The sequence below is a fragment of the Eschscholzia californica genome, unplaced genomic scaffold (assembly GCF_041429995.1).
Source record: "Eschscholzia californica isolate CP2 unplaced genomic scaffold, dmEscCali1.0.p SCAF_2, whole genome shotgun sequence".
Lineage (NCBI taxonomy): Eukaryota > Viridiplantae > Streptophyta > Magnoliopsida > Ranunculales > Papaveraceae > Eschscholzia > Eschscholzia californica.
In genome coordinates this window covers 53076080-53096843 of record NW_028238309.1, presented here as the reverse complement: position 1 = coordinate 53096843, position 20764 = coordinate 53076080, and the positions used below count along the sequence as shown (strand labels likewise).

Below are 20764 nucleotides of genomic sequence, written 5' to 3'. Positions count from 1 at the left end.
GTTAATAAAGGAAATAGTTGTTTGTGGTTGATTAAGTTGATTAATGGAAGAAAAAAGAAGAAGATATTGAGATGAAAATTAAAATGTAAATAAGGGCATTTTTGTCCTGAATCACACGTGTGATTCCCACAACTGACATTCACCAAGAAGTTAACGTTTTCCATCCACGTTGGAGTATAAATCAAAAGTTTTAAAAAACGGGATTGTAGTCTTAATATCGATATAAAAATTGGGGTCAATGTCAAATCATATATAAGGCCATTCCTGTCTTAATTCACATGTGTGATTTGCACAACTTGACATTTAACTAGAAGTTAACGTTTTTCGTTCACGTGGGGGTGTAAATCAAAATTTTTACAAAATCGGGAGTGTAGTTCTAATATCGATATAAAAGTGAGGGTCAATGTCAAAATCTCAGTATTTCAACAACACATAGTAATAATAATGATTAGCACTAACTTAATAACATCCTGTCACGTGCCTTTCTCACTTCCCATGACTCTCCCCAAGACTGATTCTGGTTTTCTTTTTTTCAAAGTCAAAACACTCTGAAAACAAACACTTTTATACAGATTCTACCTTACCCACTTCCACTTGCTCCATCAATTTGTATAATGGAGCTGCCAGTTTTCAGTCTTCATATTCAAAAATCACCAAAATATTGTTATAATATTTCATCTATAGTTTAACCTAGGTACTTCTATTTGGGAGCTCCATTATACAAATTAGTGGTTTCTTTTAATAGTCTGAATCCAGTTGACAATCATTTACATCGTTCAATAATACATTAAGTACTTTCAATTTACTCTGTTATCTTCGGTATAACAATGAAATCACCCAAATAAGATATTGTCACAACAATTTCAGACGAGCGAGGCCCAACTCTAGGCCCAAGACCCAAGTAAACAAAGCCTTACTTTATGCTACCAAATTTTAAAAACCAAGCACATTTTTATTTTCACATTGGGCTACAAAGTTTTCAGTGAGCTAAACAAGCAAAAAGTTGATGTGGAATGAGACCATAATACACGGTTCTTGCCCGTAAAGGCATAAACCCTCCCAGATTGTTGACTGTTCATCATCTCTGTCTCACGTCTAATAAATTTATGTCATTATTCTCATTTCTTTATCGACGGTCAAGTTATTCTCTTTATTTTAGTTAAATTGGAACATCAGTCTTATAGAAGATCTCCAACAATTCACAAACCCCTCTTCTCACTAGAGAGAAACAGTCATATATAGATTAAAGGTGAGCCTGGTTTGAATTTATATTTAGAAGCACCCGTATCTTTTTAGCTTTGAAACAGCTTCACATTCAAATAATATACATGATTATTGACGTCCATCGTCGATTTTGTTTTCCTATAACTAGATAGAGACTGTCATGTGCTGTGCAAGTGGAAAATGAGAAAAATGTATTTAAGAACAAACAGAAGAAACTTGACCTTGTTATTGGTCTCCCATGCTCACGGATGAAGCCACCATAGATGGAGATGGATTCTGAAGATCGGAAACATCATTATCTCCTTTTAGGGTGGTCGGCTCCAACGTTGGAATTATGAGAGGCTTGGCCCGTCGTGTAACTGTCATTACCAACCCCTCTGTCGTATGGATAGTCGCTCCTGTAGTCATCTCCACCTGTATTTATGTCGAGTCGATATTAAAACTATTTCTTTGAAAGGACTAACTTTTGTTTGTGATGATTATAGTTAAATAAGATAGATATAACAAGAAACAGGAAACTCACAGGAGGTGCTCCTTGTGCTATATGAAAGTCGAATCTCCTAACAAGCATTGCAACTGCTACTACAGTCTACAATTCGAAAAAGAAATCTTGAATGGTCACTGTGTACACAGAAGAACCACCAAAACACAAACTACCCACATATGTGTACAAAATTAGGTTTTTCTGTTCTCACATTTTTGTTTGGCGTAGCTTGTTGTACTGGGAATATAAGCATTTGGAATATGCTAAAGTTCTATTAACAGCTGATTGGTAGGTATACGAATGATATTTTTGTCGTGGTGGCTTTTTAACCAAGATCAATAGGAAATGGGGTCATCGCCCCAATTTCCTAATTTAAGATTTATGTATACAATATAACGTTATTTATCTTGTGAAATGAGAAGATTACCTCGAAAGTCGCAAACATATCTCCGACACATTTTCGCGGTCCTCCACCGAAGGGTAAATAACTGAAATGTGAATATTGACATAATAGGTTCAAACATATCTCCGACACATTTTCGCGGTCTAGATTATAAATGTAGAAGCAAGGAACCCATAGAAAGTGCAGTTAACTAAACATCAAAAGCAAACCTGAAGTTTTGGTTGGTCTCATTTGGGTTTGGTCCATCAACAGGCCATCTCTCCGGGTTGAATTTTTCCACATCGATCCAATGTTTGGGGCAGTGATGAAGGTTCCAGACAGAAATGAAGATATCTTCACCACTGTTCTCGAAATAAAACGATTTTCAAAATTTTCCTCAGTTTATGATTATCACTGATTGTGGTGGAGGTCATAATAACATAAAAGACAAAATAAATTTGGCGTACTAATAACAGAAATATATGTTCGAAAAACACATTATCAGAACATGCATATAGGAATCTACTAGTAAAAGGATAATAACTTAAGAGAGAGAATCTGAGTTCCTATAGTATATTACACTCTAATGAGAAGCAAACCCAAATATAAAAAGGAACCCCAAGAGTTTAATAACAAGTGGTCGATATATAATCATATAACAATTAACAAGAGGTCGATATCTTGTAAGATGGAGATAATTGTTGAATATTGGCACTTACGACACAGTTCCTGAACAAACGTTGATTCCAGAACTTCTTTAAGGGTTACTAATTCTTTAAGCAACACAAAAAATGCACAGATTAAGTTAACATCGAGGGAAAATCTAATGCAGGGCCTAAAATCAACATGTACGGGATATTGGCGGGTGGAGGTGGTATATTTAATAAACTAATGATTTTTCTAATGCAGTGTGTATGAGGACTTCAATGCGTCAATATAAGACTGCCCCAAATAGAATAGCTGCAAGACACAGATTGAGTTGTTCGATAGAAAACGTATCAAAAGAATTAGAGAAACTACATCCTTTATGTTTATTGTTAGAAACCCAAACCTTTTAATTGGATATTGTCCTAGCATGTCATCTTGAAGAGAACGACGGATCAAGACTGGCGGTTGCGGATAGAGCCTCAAGGACTGCATTAAGAAAGAAAAGGTCAAGTGTATAGTTCAGTTGACAAGTACCAATCACAAAGACTCTTCTTTGAATGATATTGCGTCCTTACTTCATTGATTACTCTTGTTGTATACTTAAGTTTCTTCATATCTTCAATAGTCGGGAAGCGATCTCCTAAAACATAATCAACCTACAAACCGAAATCTAATCAAACTATTTTGGATTTACAGAGAAAAATTATAAATCACTTTGGGTCGATATTATTGACATAAACGTAAAACTAACCTCATCTTGTAGCTTCTTCACGACGCTAGGTTCCTGCAAAACATGACACTTACACTTATCAACTTATGTTCAACCTTTTTCCTCTGATGTAAAACTAACTTATATAATATTTCCATTGCCTGTGGAACTGAACATATAATGTAACAGAAAGTTAGTGTTGCTTATAAGGTATTGGGTTCATATTTCGTAAAACGATGATTAACTGTGTTCTCCAGCTATTTGGTGATATTTTTAGTTTGTAAAACTTAGTCGGTTTAGGGGATATCGAACAGAGAAAAACAAAGTAGGCTTAAGACTATTTCAAAGGAAGTCTAACCAGTAGCAGCAGTGAAATCAAATACTGAATCATTATATATGCATTCTTGCAGCAAAAGTATCATACCTTGGAAAGAAGATAAAATGTCCATGTTAGCACTGCTGCAGATGTTTCATGACCTGCTATAAGCATTGTCATCAAGTCATCACGTAGTTGTTTACTTGAAACCTAAGAACAGTGACCAAGTTCAACTACCGAAACATTAATCTTTAATGATTTGACAGATACCAACACAATATCTATTAATGAAACAGTGGAAAGATGTGACATACATCATCCCCAGATGCCAAAAGAAAATGAAGAATACTAGGATCTTGCTCGTTCATGTACTCCTCATGAAACTGCAGTTCTTCTTCTTCTACCATCCTCTATGAATAACGAAATAGATGCAAATTCAGCTGAGTAGTTATCACTTGTGTCTAAATACATCATAAGTGTAGATAGTTGGGACTATGACCTACCCATGTTAGAAATCCATCACATTCTTTAGCTAAAACTGACTAACTCAAGACATACCTTGCATCTTGCAATAAGATCGTCGAGTATATCATTGATCAACTTGAGAGCTGCTGAAACTTTCTTTTGTCGTGGTGAAATATCCTTCCATATTGGAATATTCCAAACTGGAATTGGAGAAATGCTCCGATCTTCTGCTTCTCTCAAAACAGTGTAAACTGCCTGAATTGTGAAATTTATAATAGTTAAACAAATAATAGTTGCATGTAAAGAGACTCAAAATCCAATCAACAGCTTTGAAAAGGAAATATTATAGATGAAAACAAAAAATCTTCACAGAAGCTAGTAAAAACATAATGTGTACCTCAACTATTCCTGTGTCGTTCTTTAGAGAATCAAAATCATAATTAAACACTGCCTTGCCAATGACATCTAATGTCAAACGAGAAAAGAGGGACTCCATCTCGACATCCTCCCCATCAGACGCAGCAGCATCTAGCTTTTTACAAAGCCTATCTGTAGCCGAGCTGAAGAGGCCAATCATAGCAGCTACATACTATAGAAGAAAATATAAAGCAAGAAAAAATCTTAAAAGTTGCTTTGAGCCACACCTGTAACTAATATATGAAGTTTAGCTTGTCTAGGATGGCATCGATAGACCTAAGGCTATGAGTAATGAGTCATACATAACTACAACTTGGCAGCCACAACTCATCTTATAAATGCTCAAGTTTTATAGTTAACACTTACCCTGATTTAATGGATCAATCTGTACACTTACAAAATACTACAACAAATTGGGAAACAATGAAGAGTTCTCTTTCCGGGTAACTAAAATAGTAAAAAAAGTAAATATTATACCATACAGCTTTAAACCATCAACTTTGAAATATCTAGGCATCATCTCAGACTGCACACTTACTAAACTAACATGAAATGGAGACGAACTGCATGTCCCCCCAATTCACAAAACACATATGTATCGGAGTAACATACCTTTTGATGTAGTGCTGGGACAACAGCCCGTCGGCGAACACGCCAAATCTCCCCATCTGCAGGGATTAGTCCTGTACCCATGACAAATTCTAATATTTCTGCCAAGATACCCTGTAGCGGACAAATAATAACCATCATCAGTTAAGCAAATTAACCAAGGAGTTAAGTCAGGAACGTGCTGAAGAAACAACTCCTGTCCACCCTCAACCAAATATTATTGAACAGAAAATAAATCATTTTGAAAATTTCTTAACGAAAAAACATATTTACCTTTGAGTAAGCCTTAGAGTTATCTTTCAATATGTGTTTTGCAACAGAAGGGTCAGATACTATCAAAAACGACTGCAAGAGAAATCAACCAACTGTCAATGTTGAATTCCAGTGAAAAAAAATGCTAAATCTATAAGAAGGCAAACCCGAGAAGAAAAGTAGGGTTAGGGGCGTGTATCAAGGATATTGTCAATTGATGGACAATCAAGTGGCACTTGTAGGATTCTATATAACAATGGACATATGAACTAAAATCTTTTAGCATATTGGTTTTTCACTTGCAATATTTGTTCACATTTGTGTTATGTGATGAAGAAATCCATTATCGAATCGTATTCATCAGTCCAGTCTTAACAAGGAGATTCAATACTTTGCTATGTTCTTTGGAATGTCGCATAAACCTTCCATAGTTCATTGACTTTGGTAATCGTCGATGTAGAAGTGTACAGTGAAATTTGATACTAAGCCACCAAAGTGGGAGTCTCCGGTATTATAGTGTTGGTACACTTCTACTCGATGAACAGGATCCCCGTAGCAAACCATGTCTAAACAATGTAATCGCGGTCAAAGTTGCTGAAAAATAAAGAACAATAACCTTTAATCTCTACTATGTAGTTTGATTGAAGTAAACTTGTCTTTGTTTTTGTGTTTGTTAATTGGGGAAACAGTCTTATTCAATTCAACATTCTTCCTTTTCTTAAAGAAAAAAGAAAAAGAAAATCTCTTCTCTTTAGCTTAGTTTGAGTGAGTACCTTAGGACCAAAGTTCAACCTGAAGACTCCACCATAAGTGAGAAAAAGTTCATACAGGGGAATGAAAAAGGGTTGTCCTCTCATGGAACTAAGTGATCCTCTTGCTTGTGGAATCTCCTTAAACTCTTCTTCTTCACTCAATTTGGATGGTGACAAGATATTCAAAAATTCCTCAGGCACACCAAACTTTGCAAGGAAATTCCTCAATTTAGATGGAAAACTTCATCCCAAACCCCACAAACCCAAAAAAATTACAAGTTAAGAACAATAAAATTAAGCTCACTTAACAATGGAAAAATCATTTATAACTTCAAAAAACTTATTAAGAGAGAAAAAGAAAATGTGGGTAAGTTTAAATACCCAGATTGTTGAACAGTGAATTCACCAGAAGCAATTCTAGCAGCCAATTCAGCTCTCTTTTGCTCTTCAAGAAGGCGTTCTGCTGTCTTAGAACTATTCCCATTGTTTTGGGTCGAATCTTCTTCTCCTCCTCTCCCATTTAAAGATGAAGAACATCTAATGTCTGAGTAGGAGCGACTGCTTCCTGAAAAAAACCAAGGGGTTCAGTAAAACTGAAGTAGCAGAGTTTAGAGAGAAAGGGGGGAGAGAGAGAGAGAGACCATTTAATTTTAGTGAAATTGAGGAGATTGTGGTGGTGGGTTTCAATCTGTTGGGATAGAAATTGGTTTGAATTGAAGATTGGTTAGGAATTACAGAAGGTGGTATCTGTAGTAAAGAAAATTTGCAAGAAGCCATGAATAAGAAAGATCTCTTCAGACACAATTTGTGGGAAGAGATTTTGTTCAGGTATTGTTTGTAAGAGTGGAAGATATGGATTCCATGAACTGAATTTTTTATTTTGGCTTTTTTTTAGACCCACAAAAAGAAAGAGGGGGAGATTAAACAAGGGATAGATGAAAAGACTACCAAGACAATGAACTTCTCAGTACTTGAAAACAGACCCTTTTCTGTGTTGCCGTATTTTAAACTGTAATTTTCAAGTGGTTTGGTTAGATCTAACTGTGGGAATCCGACGGGTATGGATGCCTACAGGTAAACAGGCAGGGCATCACACAAGCTTGCCCTTTGCCTATTAGAGTTAGCGAGTGTAGGAGGTGGTTTTTTTTTTTTTCTTATTGAATTTAAGAGTGACATTTGTGTTAAGTATACATATTAAAGATCTCTATTGACGACAAAAGAAATTTAGACGGCCTCTATACAGGGGCGTATGCATGTGAGGGCCAGGAGGGTATCTCATATGGCCCTCAATTCTTTCCAACAACTGTCTTACAAATAGGTTTGAAAATTTGAAATTAAAGTTAAAGCGTATGGGTCAAAATACGTCACCAGGAGCGCCCCCGGAGACGATTGATGGGCGCTTACACGATACCAAGCCCGTAAATTAATAACTAATGGGCCCGGCCCATTAAGCTTTAGGCACCCCGAAACAACGTGAAGATACGCAAGCACTTCTAGCTCTGGATAAAGAGGTTAGTCCTCACCTCCTCAGCGAACCTCCCACCGTGTGTCCGTTGAGGAAACGTTACAGTCACTCAAGATGATAGTATCATAGATATTACCCGTTAAGCGGTTATGATATCCGTATTTATGGTGACAACCCATGCGTTACCGCCAGTAAAGACGACAACCCATCACCGGGTAGGAGTCAACCAAAGACGCTATAAAATGACCGAACCAGCGATGATATAGAGCATCAGATTCTGGGCAAACACATCGAGTACTGGCTTAACACTCTCATCTGATTGTCACCAAACATACTGAATACAACTTACTTTCTCTCTTATAGAGCCTTGTTCTTTGATAGAGTTCGTTCTCTCACATAATCCTGCTTCCTCCCTCTAATTCAAGTACTATCACGGTCTTACATTCAGGTACAAGACCTTAATTAGCAAGTATTGTTCACAGAGTACAAAACCTTTTCAAGTATAAGATCCTCTCAAGTACAGGACTTCGTCAAGTACAGGACCTTGGAAAGCAAACATTTATTTTCTCTCTCATGACTACTACTTTATTAAGGGGTTGCCTACTTTATCAATGGTTCGACCACTTTTTCGACAAGGGTTTGATTACTTTATCTCTCCTTAAGGTCATGGCTTTTGCACATCTCCCACGTGATTATCAATATACAAGGTCAGATCCTAAAGTTTTCCACTTATTTACGTCAAACCTATAGTTATCTCATCCACAAGACATACCTCAGAAGCATTGTTATAATCTCTTTCCAAGCAAGTCAATCTATTTGTAGAGATCGAGTTGCAACCACTCTACGAGTCGTGCCTAACCTCTGACCACTGTCAAACCAACAGTAACATTCCAAGGATATCATTCACGTATTTATTACGTCTCTTGCAAGCTTACTGACTTGACCGTCGGAGCTCCCTCAGGGCGGCACCATCATGGTGTCCAAGAGATCTTACGGTCACGTGTGTTTTTGTCTCTTGTCACAGGTTAAGTCCAAAAATGTCGTCGGTGCAGGCAAAAATATTAACAGGTGAAGGTTTGATTTCCGGTCAACGGCCCAATCCCATTGACTTCTTGCCCCGCGAATTCGACTCCTCACAAAGTGCCCCTCCCAACCAATCCAAACTCAATCCAAAGCAAACATTAATCGTTCATTCTATCCACCCACTGACCTAATGTCTGAAGTCACTGCCTACAAGTCCCAACTTGTTACTAAATCTTGCACGACCCCCAAACAATTTTAAACCTATGAGACTATGCTAGGTAAATTTTTTAGTGAGGCGCGAAATATAGATCTTCCAGATATGAATGCTCGATATGTTGGAAGGAAGGGTAAACCTCGCTATCAACAACGCAACTTCACAAATAAACAATTTTACAGGGTAGATGTTTTTTATGCTGCAATTGTCAACTGCAAGAGTTAAATAGTCGATTTAGTGAGAATTAAGTAGAACTACTTCCTTCATCAAAAAAAAAAAGTAGAACTACTTGTTCTTAGCTCAACATTGGTTCCCCGCGAAGTTTACAACTGTTTTAGGATTGATGACATCTATAATACGGTAGATAAGTTTTATCCACGAGATTTCTCAGAACATAAAAAGATTTGAGAATACAACTATAACATTATGAACATAATGTAGTTCAATCTCCAGACTTCAAAAACTTGAAGACGATCTCATATTTGTGTCTATGGATGGTAAAGACTAAAAATTCAGTAAGGTATCCCCTCGTGTTATCGACTAATTGAGCTTGTGCTAACTCTTCTTGTTTCTATTGCAGCAGGTAAACGATCTTTCCCATCTATGCGCATAATTAAAACAAGGCCACACAACAAAACGAATGATAATTTTCTCTTAGATTCTTTGATTTTGTACATTGAAAAAGAAATTTCTCGGAAGTTTAACACAAAATTCATCATAGATGATTTTAGAGATCTAAAGGAGCGACGAGTTCCATTTTGATACATTAAAGAGAAAAAACTATCAGATGTAGTAGCCCTATGTTGTTTTTTATTTGTGTTTAATCTCTATGACTTAATTGTTATTTTTATGTTTAATTTTGAATGAAAGTCCATATAAAATTTTCAAACTAGTTTATGATTAAAATGGTTCGGCCCCCTCCTAACAAAAGTTCTCGTTCCGTCCCTGCCTCTATATGTTGTCACTTAAAGTGTGACATTGGTAGATGCTCTTATGTGTGCTATTAGAGCTCTCCCTGTACTTGTATATCTCCCTATACCAATAGCCACCGCCTAACAAGTGGATCCACTCTCAGCAGAGTGGTTTATACACTCAAATCTCATTCCACTCCCACGCCCACAAAATCCCACCTAAAACCCTACTTTACTAGTTCCTTCCACCACCCATCATCACCACCACCACCACCACCACCACCAAAAATGCAGGCTAATCTTCTGATATCCCCTCCCCCTCTCACCACCACCACCACCACCACAACCACAAAAACCATTTCCTCCAATGCCCTTTCTCTATCATTCCCTACTCAGACTAATCGTCTCTTCCAACGCCGTCGCTCTCATCACATTTCTGCTTCTTCCAGTGTCCCCGGAGAAACTCCTCCTCCTTCCTCTGCTACCCAAAAACTCAACAAATACAGCTCCAGAATCACTGAACCCAAATCTCAAGGAGCTTCTCAAGCCGTCCTCTATGGCGTTGGGTTATCAGAAGATGATTTGCGTAAACCCCAGGTGGGCATTTCCTCTGTTTGGTATGAAGGAAACACTTGCAATATGCATCTACTCACCCTTGCCGAGGCCGTCAAAGAAGGTGTTCAAGAAGCTGGAATGGTGGGTTTTAGGTTTAATACTATTGGTGTTAGTGATGCCATTTCAATGGGTACTAGAGGAATGTGTTTCAGTTTGCAGTCTCGTGATTTGATTGCTGATAGTATTGAAACTGTTATGTCTGCTCAATGGTATGATGGCAACATTTCTATCCCTGGATGTGATAAAAATGTAATCCCTTTTTCCCTTAATTCACTTATCTCTTATACCATTTGATTCAATTCTTGCATTTCTGTTTTGTTTTTGGTTCAATCACTCTGAGAAAAAGTAGTCTTAGTTTAGATTTCATATACCAATTTACTGGGTTAAAAAGCTTTTTTTTTTTTGAGTTACCTTTGCCATGGGGAACTTCGGTTATCATGTCAATTATTCATTTTTAATTTGATTCAACTTATATTGACAGATGCCAGGTACAATTATGGCAATGGGTCGGCTTAATCGACCAAGTATCATGGTCTACGGTGGAACTATCAAGGTCTGATACCGAATTCTTAAATTACGCTTGTGCATGCAAATCATTTCATTGTCATGTTTGAGATATAAATATTTATGTAGAGAATTAGAAGTTCTCCAACATGTATACTTGACCAATATCATAGTATTCCAATGTGTCCCCTCACACAAACTATGAGCGCTCCGAGTCACATATATCAAACAAAAGAAATGTATGCATTATGTCTAGGGTGTTTGGACTCTTTAGAGAAAAACATTTTTCTATACTATGTAGTTTTCTCGGTCCGGCCGAAGGCCGAGACCGAGACGAGACCGAGACAGGCCGAGATTCTCGGTGAGACAGCAAATATAGAAATTAGCTACATTGGGAATATAATAAGTATTATTGCTGTTTATAATATAGAAATTTTTGTACATATAGAAATTAGCTACATTGGGAATATAATATAGAAATTAGCTACATTAGAAATATAATATAGAAATTTCTGTATAAGGAAATCCCAATCTACTAAACTTTTGAAAGTTTCTAAAGAATTTATTAGTTTCTCTCTAAGGCATAAACCCTAAATATTCTATATAGTATTATTGCTGTTTATATTAGATACATTGGGAATATAATAAGTAGTTAAGATTTGAGAATATAATAAATAATAGTACTTAATTTAGGTCAAAGAGTTTCCCAAAAAAAAAATCTAAATATTTGGAAGTTGCTGTCTCGGTCTCGGGTTGTCTCGGCCGAGAAACTCGGCCAAGCCCTAACTCGGGGTCTCGGCCGAGTCTCGTCTCGGGAGAGGGCCGAGACCGAGACGAGACCCGAGATTCTCGGCCGTCTCGGCCGAGACCAACTACATAGTTTCTATAGGCTGAATATATGATATTGGATACCAAATCGTTTCGGCCAGTCGGTCAGGATATGCTAAGCGTTATTATTGATAAATCCCAGGGGTAGTATTATAAAAGAATAGCGAGAATAAATCCCGCAGGAATGTGGAATTCTTTTAGTGTGGCTGATGCATGATATATCATAAACAAGGTTTTAAAAATTATCTTAATTATCAAGGTCGTTTGCTTTTTTCAAGGCAAAATGTAGCCTCGAGGCGGCACCAAGGGATAAACAAGCATAACTCTTGTTTAAGCGGTTAAACGTAGTAAATGTCTACACTCCTATAGATGGTTAAATACATCCTGGTCTGTGCAGAAGTTTTAGTATGCAGAGGAATTTAATTTGTTATGTTCGTGTTAGAATTCTCACCATTGCAATCACTTATTTATTATTGTCACATACAGCCCGGTCATTTTCAAGGTGATACATTGGATATCGTATCTGCATTCCAGGTATGCACTCTAAATAGTGATTTTACATGATCCTGTGATTTTGTTAACTATTTGTTGCCCTTGTACAACTTATCATATGTTCTTTTTAATAATATTTTGTTGTGAATTCCCTATTCTTTTGGATGAGTGTTTTCTTTGATATCTTGCCTGTTACGAATATAGTTGGTTTTTCATATCCTCTTGGTGACACTTGTTGGTTTGTGAAGTGTAACTATAGAGCATTGAGCACATACATATTTAAGACAGTTGGAGTGTGTAGTTCTCACTCTCTCAAGCATTGTTTCGTACATTATAGATCAAACTTCAAGGTTGTGGAAAATTCTGGCTCCCCTGCTTATGGTGTTCCCTGTAACTTTTGGTACTTGAATGACCGAGTATCCTAAATTTGGCATACCTACTTTTCTTTTCTCAAGTCACTCGTTTTTGTTAAAAGTCCATTAGCTTAACTAGTTGAGTAGGTTAGCTGCGTAATTTTTCAGTGGAGTCATTTCGTTATTCTTGTCTTTCTTACAACATGAGAATCTAACACAACAGCCCAAATCAGGTGAATAGTGCGAGATTATTATTTCGGGAGATTCCCAAGGATAAGGTCACCAATAGTTTTTGCTGTTTGATGAAAAACCAGCCCTTGTATTACGTAGTTACTTAGAGCTAGATGCTGTTCTAGAAGCCACCACTCCACTCAATTTGTTATTTATGGCTGATACGTTTTTGTAGTGTTACGGAGAGTTCGTAAGTGGGTCCATCAACGATGAACAGAGAATGAATGTAATCCGTAATTCATGTCCTGGAGCAGGGGCTTGTGGTGGCATGTATACTGCAAATACAATGGCATCTGCTATCGAGGCCATGGGAATGTCACTTCCGTACAGGTAAAATTATGTTTCAACGAAGATTTAGTTGTAGAACTAATTTCGAAGTGCTTCTTTTTATCCTTTTTGAGGCTCATGTGTGTTTTGGTTGCTATCCTTACTACAGTTATCTATTTGTGTTCTTTTTCATATCCAAAATAGCTCTTCAACACCAGCAGAGGATCCATTGAAGTTGGATGAGTGTCGTTTAGCTGGAAAGTATCTTTTGGATCTAATCAAAATGGACTTGAAACCACGAGACATTATTACTGAGAAATCTTTACGCAATGCTATTGTTGTTGTTATGGCTCTTGGTGGATCAACCAATGCTGTGTTGCATTTGATTGCTATTGCAAGGTAGAGACTCAGATTGCGTATTATTTTGTACTCGTTGACAATTACATAGTGTGTAACATATATCTTTTCCTTCTCAGATCTGTTGGTCTAGATCTGACTCTCGATGATTTTCAGAAGATAAGTGACCGGGTTCCTTTCTTGGCTGATCTTAAGCCTAGCGGTAAATATGTGATGGAGGATTTACATAAGGTGCGTTCAGGCGAAATGATCATTTCACATTATGTGCTGTTATTTAGTTTAATTTGAGGGAAACTATCCATTTGACCTCTTTCCTAATTCTTGAAGCTTCTTTGTCATGGATTTAGAGGTACTCTTGTTTGATTCACGATAATCAATTTGTTGATAGGTTGGAGGAATACCTGCGGTCATTCGTTACTTGTTGGAGCATGGGTTTTTAGATGGGGATTGTATGACTGGTACGTTAATTGGACGCATTTACTTCCTCTCCTAGTTGATACTAATGTAAAACTTTTTTCTAGTTACTGGAAAGACATTGGCGGAAAATGCAAAACTATTCCCGCCTTTATCTGAAGGTCAGGTAAGACATACATATTCGTCAACACGGCTTTTTAGTTATTACTTTTTCATTAAAAATGGAGATCAAAGTGCATGTTTTTTTTCCAGCAAGTAATTAGATCATTGGACAGACCCATCAAAGCTACTGGGCACATACAGATTTTGCGTGGAAATATTGCACCGGAGGGATCTGTGGCTAAAATCACTGGAAAAGAAGGGCTATATTTTTCTGGTATTGTATTGTTGCGCCCGTTGTTATCTTGTAAAATTTTATCCAGAACTTTTTCTTGAATAATTTATCCAGAAATTGCCGACGTCAAAATATGAATTACATCAATGTGATCAGTTCATGTGCAGTTAACTTTATAGAGAATAAATATTAGAGAATAATCGGAAGTTTCTGCAGGTCCTGCTCTTGTTTTTGAGGGCGAGGAGTCGATGATAGAAGCCATCACTGAGGATCCAATGAGTTTTAAGGTAAGAACATTGAGTTCGAAAAGGAAAAAGTGGGAAGGCATGACTAGTTTGGTGTTTCTTCTAGTGCTGAATTTGATCTAACCATTATAATGAATTTCAGATTAAAAACCTTTTTTGTTTCTGTTTCCTAAAGACAATTTCACAGGAAATGACAAATTGCAAGAATACGACATGAATGGTAAGGTATAGAAGAGGGATTAAAATGCAAATAAGTGAAAAGCGAGATCATCAACACGTAGAGAAAAGCTGAGAAACGATTTAGTTGGTTTTAATAATTCATCACAGCGGCCAATATGAAAAGAAAACCCAATTTAAGACTGGTATAATCCAATAAATGTTCGTTAACCCTGTTCTGTTCACATACTGCAGGAGGCTGTTAAACCCATTTGTGGAAGAACTGTGTTCTTATGCTTTCCCTGAATTTAGTCTTATTTACTACTTGGTCCGAGACATTGTGTGTCAGCTTGTGGTGCTGCTGATTCCATTTACACATGCAGCTAGGTTGTTATGTCACCACATTAAACAGCTCTAATGCTTATGTTTTATTAGGGAAAAGTTGTCATCATCAGAGGAGAAGGGCCAAAGGGAGGACCTGGCATGCCTGAAATGCTCACACCAACAAGTGCAATAATGGGAGCAGGTCTTGGGAAGGTATAACTATAGTTCTCTTGCCTACATTTCTTTCCTCATTCAGAAGTTGTCTTCTCATATCTCTAGCTGCTAGTGCTGCAAAATCATTTTCTTCCCTAAATATTTATCATCTAGGACTTGCTATCGAGTCCTTTTTTCTCTAGTGATACTCTGGTCATGAAGATTCTCTCTTCATTTTACTATTCTCCTTGGAGTAGTTGGTAATGCAGATATAGATTTATCTAAAGACAACTCTTTGTTTGCTTCAATTTTTAAAATGCAGGAAGTAGCGTTGTTGACTGATGGTCGATTTTCGGGAGGCTCACATGGTTACGTTGTTGGCCACATATGCCCTGAAGCACAGGTGCGCCATTACGACTTACATACACTTAAGTTACTTTTGTTTCTTATGTTGCTTGTTCTTTTAGTGCTACATTATTAAAATTTTTGTAGTCTTACCCTAGAAAAACCTTAAGAAAAGATAGCCATAAATATATTACAGACAGATATAACTGAAATTTGTTGGTAAAGGCCAATGTGTTGGTAAGAGGAGGTCGTTTAATATAACGAGTCATATCTTACCTCGTTACTTATTTAACGATCTAGGCTCCTCGCAAGCTGTTCTAAGCATGTTGAATTCCCTTAATTCAAATTTATGTTTAAGAAGTTTGTTTTGGCCATTTTACAGGAAGGTGGTCCCATCGCTCTGATTGAAAATGGAGATATCATCACAATTGATGTTGAGAAAAGAAGAATGGATGTTCAGTTGACAGATGAAGAGCTTGCTGAGCGTCGAACGAGATGGACTGCTCCTCCATACAAAGCTACAAAAGGAGTTCTTTTCAAGGTACTGATGCAACACTCTCCTCAATACCAGACGTTTTGTCCTCAATAGGCACCGCCCAAGGCCTACTGTCCTACACATAAAAAGTCTTCCTCGCCATGTGCCTACCCTGGACCACCCAAGGCCTCTCCACCTGGACCGGCACCTAACCCACCCAAAAGGCCTAGACAATATGTAAAACTAGGTGATTGTTTTAGCCCCAACTATTGAGGGTCTTTCTAAGCAATGCGGAACTAAGTACTTGCACATGAAATTTTCAATTCACATCACCCATCACTAAATAAGAGAGCCTTCATGGGCTCTTCCAGCCATATTGTCCTTGATTTAGGCATCATCAGTGACCAGTAGCCTAGTTCCACTTGGTACAAAGTCTTTCCTTTGGCATGGACCCTCTCTAGACCACCTCAGGCTTCTTCATTTTACCATTCTAGGCACCAAACCAACCCAAAACGCCTAAACGATATCTAAGACAACGTCTTGTGTCCCCAGGTCTAGAAGGTCTTTCCCAAGCAACATAGAATTAAGTTTTAACATGAAATTTCCATTTCAAATCATACATACTATGTTTATTCCACCAACAGTTTTACTAACACCAAATTATCCGAGTCTTTTGCCTGAATAATCTGTCTTATTTTCATCTCAGTACATCAAGAGTGTTAAATCAGCTTCACAAGGTTGTGTCACGGACGAGTAAAAGAAGAGAAGACTAATATGCCGTCCCAGTTTTGTACAACCGAAGATTACCCATCTCGTATAGAGCATGTCATGAGGCTGCCTAATTTATCAGAGTAGTTGTCTCTTTTCGAACAGAATTTTTCGTGTTTATGTATTCTTGGATGTAACATGAAAATGTGGTCACTTATGAGTCATTAATTTTTTAGGGAACTATTTTGTCGAACAGATTATCTATTCTGCAAGCAATGCCGGGGTGATTTGTTTTTATTTCTTTTTGCAATAAAAAGGCGAATAAACTCTAGATTAGACTCGAGTCTCGGTACTCTTGGAATACAAAATTAACGCATAAAACTTAAGCGAAACAATTAGTACTAATTTGGAGATCTACATAGAAATCTGTAACTACTTTGGTTACAAATTAGTTGAAATGAGACTTCAAATTTCAAACTATTTTATTAGTCTCATCAAAATCTTTCATTCAAATCACAAGGTTAATAGTCCTAATATTTTCATTTTTTTTTTACCTTAATTCCTAAGTACATTATGAAACAAATTAGGTCATCATCTAGACACCAATGTCATTGGCATGATATCCACTTCTTCAAAGCTCTAGCACCAAAACTGTAACAAGCACACAAAAAGTGTAATTAGTCCATTTGTAAATTGTACTCACTTATAAGGGTAAAGAACGTCGAACTACTAAACTTAAACGACAGATAAATTATTTTCAGATTTCAAAATTCAGATGATTGAAAAACAAATAACACCTTAATGTAAAAAAGAAAGAGAGAAATCTTACAATCATCATCAGTGGTGATCCAGTTTAATCTTGGAGTGCTGATTTGATCTGAATTAAGATTATATTGATCATCATCTTGATGAACAACTGAAGTTGAAATTGAAGGTGGTCTGGGGAGATCTGAATGGATGTGGGTATGACTGTGATGGTGGATTAATCTTCTTGTTTTAGAAGCTGATGGCAAAGACAAAGTAGAGAAGGCTGAGACAGCAGAAGTGGCAGAACAAGTGCTTACAACATCCCATTTGAAACTGATTTTTGGAGAGCTTAAACTACCAACTTCATCTACTTCACCAATACTATTGTTATCCTTGTTTGTTCTTAGGGCTTTTATGGTGTTCCCTGATCTGTTTCTGAACATTGCCACCTTCATTATTCAAAATTAAACACACTTGTTTAGTCATTGTTTGAGATGGTAAATCATTTTTCTTTCTTCAAAAGAATAAAAAACTTTTTGTTATATATTTCTATATACATGACTTTTGGAGGACCATTTCTATTTCCCCCAGTCAGATCTAAATCTGACTCGAGATGTCAATATTTTTAAGTCAAATTTCAGAATGTTTACTAGATCCATCATATGTCAACCTATCGATATGGGGACTAACTCTAGGTTTCACGTCGATAGGTGTGCATATAATTAATAGATATAGTAGCCCCAATGTATAGGTGTCTAATTCGTAACGTCTTATTCCTTTGAATGGTTAAATCATAATGAATTTAGGTTCATCGAAGTCTGATATAAAACAAGGTCGAATTGGGCGTCCATTGTCTGAAATAACCTAAAATAACTATTGCCGACTAAACCAAGTCATATTCAGACGAGTCAGTTTGAGACAAGTTTGACTAGGCGAATTCGACTCAGATAATGAGAAAAGAACCAAAGTCAACCCTAATTGAATAAGTACTTTAGTAGGGTGGTTTACCTTTCTACTGATGTAAGAAGTGGCCTTTCCAGCAGGTGATCCTGACCCTTTCTGATTAGATTGATGTTGTTTGGCAATTGCAGCCCATCTGAGTAGCTCTGACTTCATTCTAGCTATGGCTTTAATCTTATTAGGGTTGCTATTGTTATTATCATCATTAATCCCTCTAATGCAACTAACACTACTCTTAATAACATTATTACTACCACTAATCTCTTTCTTGTGATGATGAATAGTGCTATTATTAGTAGTAGAAGTTGATTCACATATTGGTAAAACCTTGTTCCCTACATGATGTTGATGACCTCCACCTACCACCTCCTCAATCTTCCCTACCTGACCCATCAACTTACTTCAAAATCAAACGACGAATTTCTGTTCTAGAAACTGTAAGTTTCGAACTCTAGTCTCTTCACAATTCTCTGTATTTGGAAATGATAAGATTCGAACTTTACAGATCTCTCTTTCTCTTTAGATATCTCAATGCTTGTTTCTAGAGACCTAGAGCTACAAAAGACTCCTCAAAAATTTCATTGGGTGATTGTGATGATGAGATTATTATGGGAAAATGTGTTATATAGTGCTAATAAGAAAGATAATGAGTAAGTACTAATTGAGTTTAATTTTGGTCAAAGGACAAGATACTGAATGATCTGTCTCCATTGTCTGTGATTGATTAAGATTCTTGTCCAGCCAAGTCATATGGCTTGTGAAAAGACTAAAGGCTATTGAGAAGATATTGAGACAACATGTCAATTAGTAGGTGTTGGTTGTACATGTTTTTAACCTAATCCTATTAGTTAATAATTAGTACTACTTAATAATGCAATTACTGAAATGGTATAGTTAGTACCCATGTGGTGTGGATTTAATTATTCCGATGATCTAGTGCTTAGTTATTTATTACAAAGAGAACATGCGATCGAGTTTGATGATATACAATATATAGTAATAAGAATATAAGCATGTTATTGATGACGACTTGCATGTCACATGTCGGACATTAAGACATACATAGACTAATTTAATGGGTTGTGGAAGTGGACATTGCGACTTCGCAACTTAGAGTGTCTAAGACTGAATTGCCATCTCTCTATGGAAATAGCACGAAGTTAAAGTCACTTTTTAGGCATTGCCACAACACAAAAAGTCTAGTGGTGTGTTTACATGTGAATCTCTTAGAATAATAAGAATGTGGAAAGGATATAATATGTCTGTATTAGCTTTCTCTAATTCAGTAGAGATTTCATTTCATTTTAGGATACGTAATAGATTATGAAACTAGAGTGAGTTATTAAACTATTCCTCGCCTTTATTTGTAATATTGAAGAGGTTGAAACATATCCAAAAGATTAATATTAAAAGAAAGAAATAATATAAAACAGAAATATCTAAATGTATGATTTAGTTTTCTCTTCCCTGGGAATTTCCTTCTTCTCTTGGATACTTTTTCCTTATTACGTTAACACGATTAGTACGTTTGCATTTGTGGTTGATGGAATCATTCAGCTGGTCATTTGTAGATTTTAGTTGCTCCATGATGTTTCCTCTGGACTTTGACAAGTAGAAAGTTGGTATTTAACAGAACAAGACTTCCTTGTCATCTCGGAGAGCAGGGCCGTCCCAAACACTTTAGAGGCCCCAAGTCGCGTTAAAAATTGGAGCCTTATATGTTTAAAAAAAAATCGCAAAAAAATGCTTATGGGTGGAATGGAACCCTTGACTTCTTACACATAATCCAAAGCCTTACCCTTGAGCTACAACACAAAATATGTTTTAAAGTAGTTTAGAATGTTATTATTGTTTGATAACATAAAATCCCAGACTATTCTATGCTTAAAGTCTTTAGTTCAGTATGTTATCCATATGTAGGAGATGTAAGAAATGATAAACTAAGTCCTAGATCCGCTAAGTGTGTTTTATAGGATATAGTACTGCTCATAAAGGCTACAAATGTCTTGATTTATCTTCTCAAAAGAAATATGTATCTAGGCATGCGATCTTTAATGAGTCTTGCTTTCCTTTTGCTGGAAATGTCACACAATCCACTCAACCTTCCCAAGAGCAACATATCCCATGCCAAATTCTACAATTGCCTTCTTTGAATCGAAGTCCAATAACCTCAGTCCCATCCTATCACAATAGCTACCCAGTGACTGATCAGGAGTTGTCTCCCTTTTCTCATGCCCCCCTTCTCTTGCTTCCCCTAGTTCACATGCTCCAAGTGAACACACATCACCTAACCACCCTCAGGTTGCCTCACCTGCTCTTACCAATCTTCACCTTATGCAGACTAGGCTGAAAAGTGGGATAGTTAAATCCAAAGGGATTCCTGAT

At 36.8% G+C, this 20764-nt stretch overlaps 3 protein-coding genes across 4 annotated transcripts; 1 reads left to right on the top strand and 2 right to left on the bottom strand.

Moving 5' to 3' along the window:
• Positions 1–1239: 1239 nt before the first annotated feature.
• On the bottom strand, positions 1240–7423 carry CYP97A3 (cytochrome P450, family 97, subfamily A, polypeptide 3). Of its 2 annotated transcripts, none has more exons than XR_015234469.1 (16): positions 6900–7380; positions 6640–6823; positions 6280–6499; positions 5528–5599; positions 5258–5368; positions 4626–4817; positions 4322–4483; positions 4078–4173; positions 3872–3973; positions 3490–3522; positions 3314–3394; positions 3086–3224; positions 2321–2770; positions 2136–2196; positions 1748–1813; positions 1240–1638 (listed from the first exon to the last, which is right to left on the bottom strand). XR_015234469.1 is itself a non-coding variant. In XM_086660732.1 (16 exons), the coding sequence occupies exons 1-16, from the start codon at positions 7033–7035 to the stop codon at positions 1450–1452; spliced, it is 1920 nt and encodes a 639-aa protein (XP_086516858.1). In that variant the 5' UTR covers positions 7036–7423; the 3' UTR covers positions 1240–1449. The 2 variants fall into 2 exon arrangements, 1 of the variants encoding a protein (XP_086516858.1); XM_086660732.1 differs by having other exon boundaries at positions 2321–2452; positions 3142–3224; positions 6900–7423.
• Positions 7424–9934: 2511 nt separating this feature from the next.
• LOC147558978 (dehydratase family) lies at positions 9935–16969 on the top strand. Its single transcript, XM_086660733.1, has 14 exons — positions 9935–10735; positions 10968–11039; positions 12305–12352; positions 13070–13224; positions 13366–13560; positions 13638–13749; positions 13907–13976; positions 14040–14098; positions 14185–14308; positions 14483–14553; positions 15103–15204; positions 15467–15547; positions 15872–16030; positions 16671–16969. The coding sequence occupies exons 1-14, from the start codon at positions 10160–10162 to the stop codon at positions 16719–16721; spliced, it is 1875 nt and encodes a 624-aa protein (XP_086516859.1). The 5' UTR covers positions 9935–10159; the 3' UTR covers positions 16722–16969.
• A 71-nt stretch (positions 16970–17040) lies between these two features.
• On the bottom strand, positions 17041–18984 carry LOC147558977 (uncharacterized). The gene is made up of 3 exons (XM_086660734.1): positions 18428–18984; positions 17502–17868; positions 17041–17323 (listed from the first exon to the last, which is right to left on the bottom strand). The coding sequence occupies exons 1-3, from the start codon at positions 18770–18772 to the stop codon at positions 17304–17306; spliced, it is 732 nt and encodes a 243-aa protein (XP_086516860.1). The 5' UTR covers positions 18773–18984; the 3' UTR covers positions 17041–17303.
• Positions 18985–20764: the final 1780 nt, after the last annotated feature.

Coding starts and splice junctions, on each gene's coding strand:
- CYP97A3 (XM_086660732.1), bottom strand. CDS start 7,035: ATGGCTTCTTGCAAATTTTCTTTACTACAGATACCACCTTCTGTAATT. Junction 4,818..5,257: donor TCCCAGCACTACATCAAAAG/GTATGTTACTCC, acceptor TTTCTTCTATAG/TATGTAGCTGCTATGATTGG. Junction 1,814..2,135: donor ATATGTTTGCGACTTTCGAG/GTAATCTTCTCA, acceptor TTCGAATTGTAG/ACTGTAGTAGCAGTTGCAAT.
- LOC147558978 (XM_086660733.1), top strand. CDS start 10,160: ATGCAGGCTAATCTTCTGATATCCCCTCCCCCTCTCACCACCACCACC. Junction 13,561..13,637: donor CATTTGATTGCTATTGCAAG/GTAGAGACTCAG, acceptor TTTCCTTCTCAG/ATCTGTTGGTCTAGATCTGA. Junction 13,750..13,906: donor TGATGGAGGATTTACATAAG/GTGCGTTCAGGC, acceptor ATTTGTTGATAG/GTTGGAGGAATACCTGCGGT.
- LOC147558977 (XM_086660734.1), bottom strand. CDS start 18,772: ATGGGTCAGGTAGGGAAGATTGAGGAGGTGGTAGGTGGAGGTCATCAA. Junction 17,869..18,427: donor CTTCTTACATCAGTAGAAAG/GTAAACCACCCT, acceptor TGAATAATGAAG/GTGGCAATGTTCAGAAACAG. Junction 17,324..17,501: donor GATCACCACTGATGATGATT/GTAAGATTTCTC, acceptor TGCTTGTTACAG/TTTTGGTGCTAGAGCTTTGA.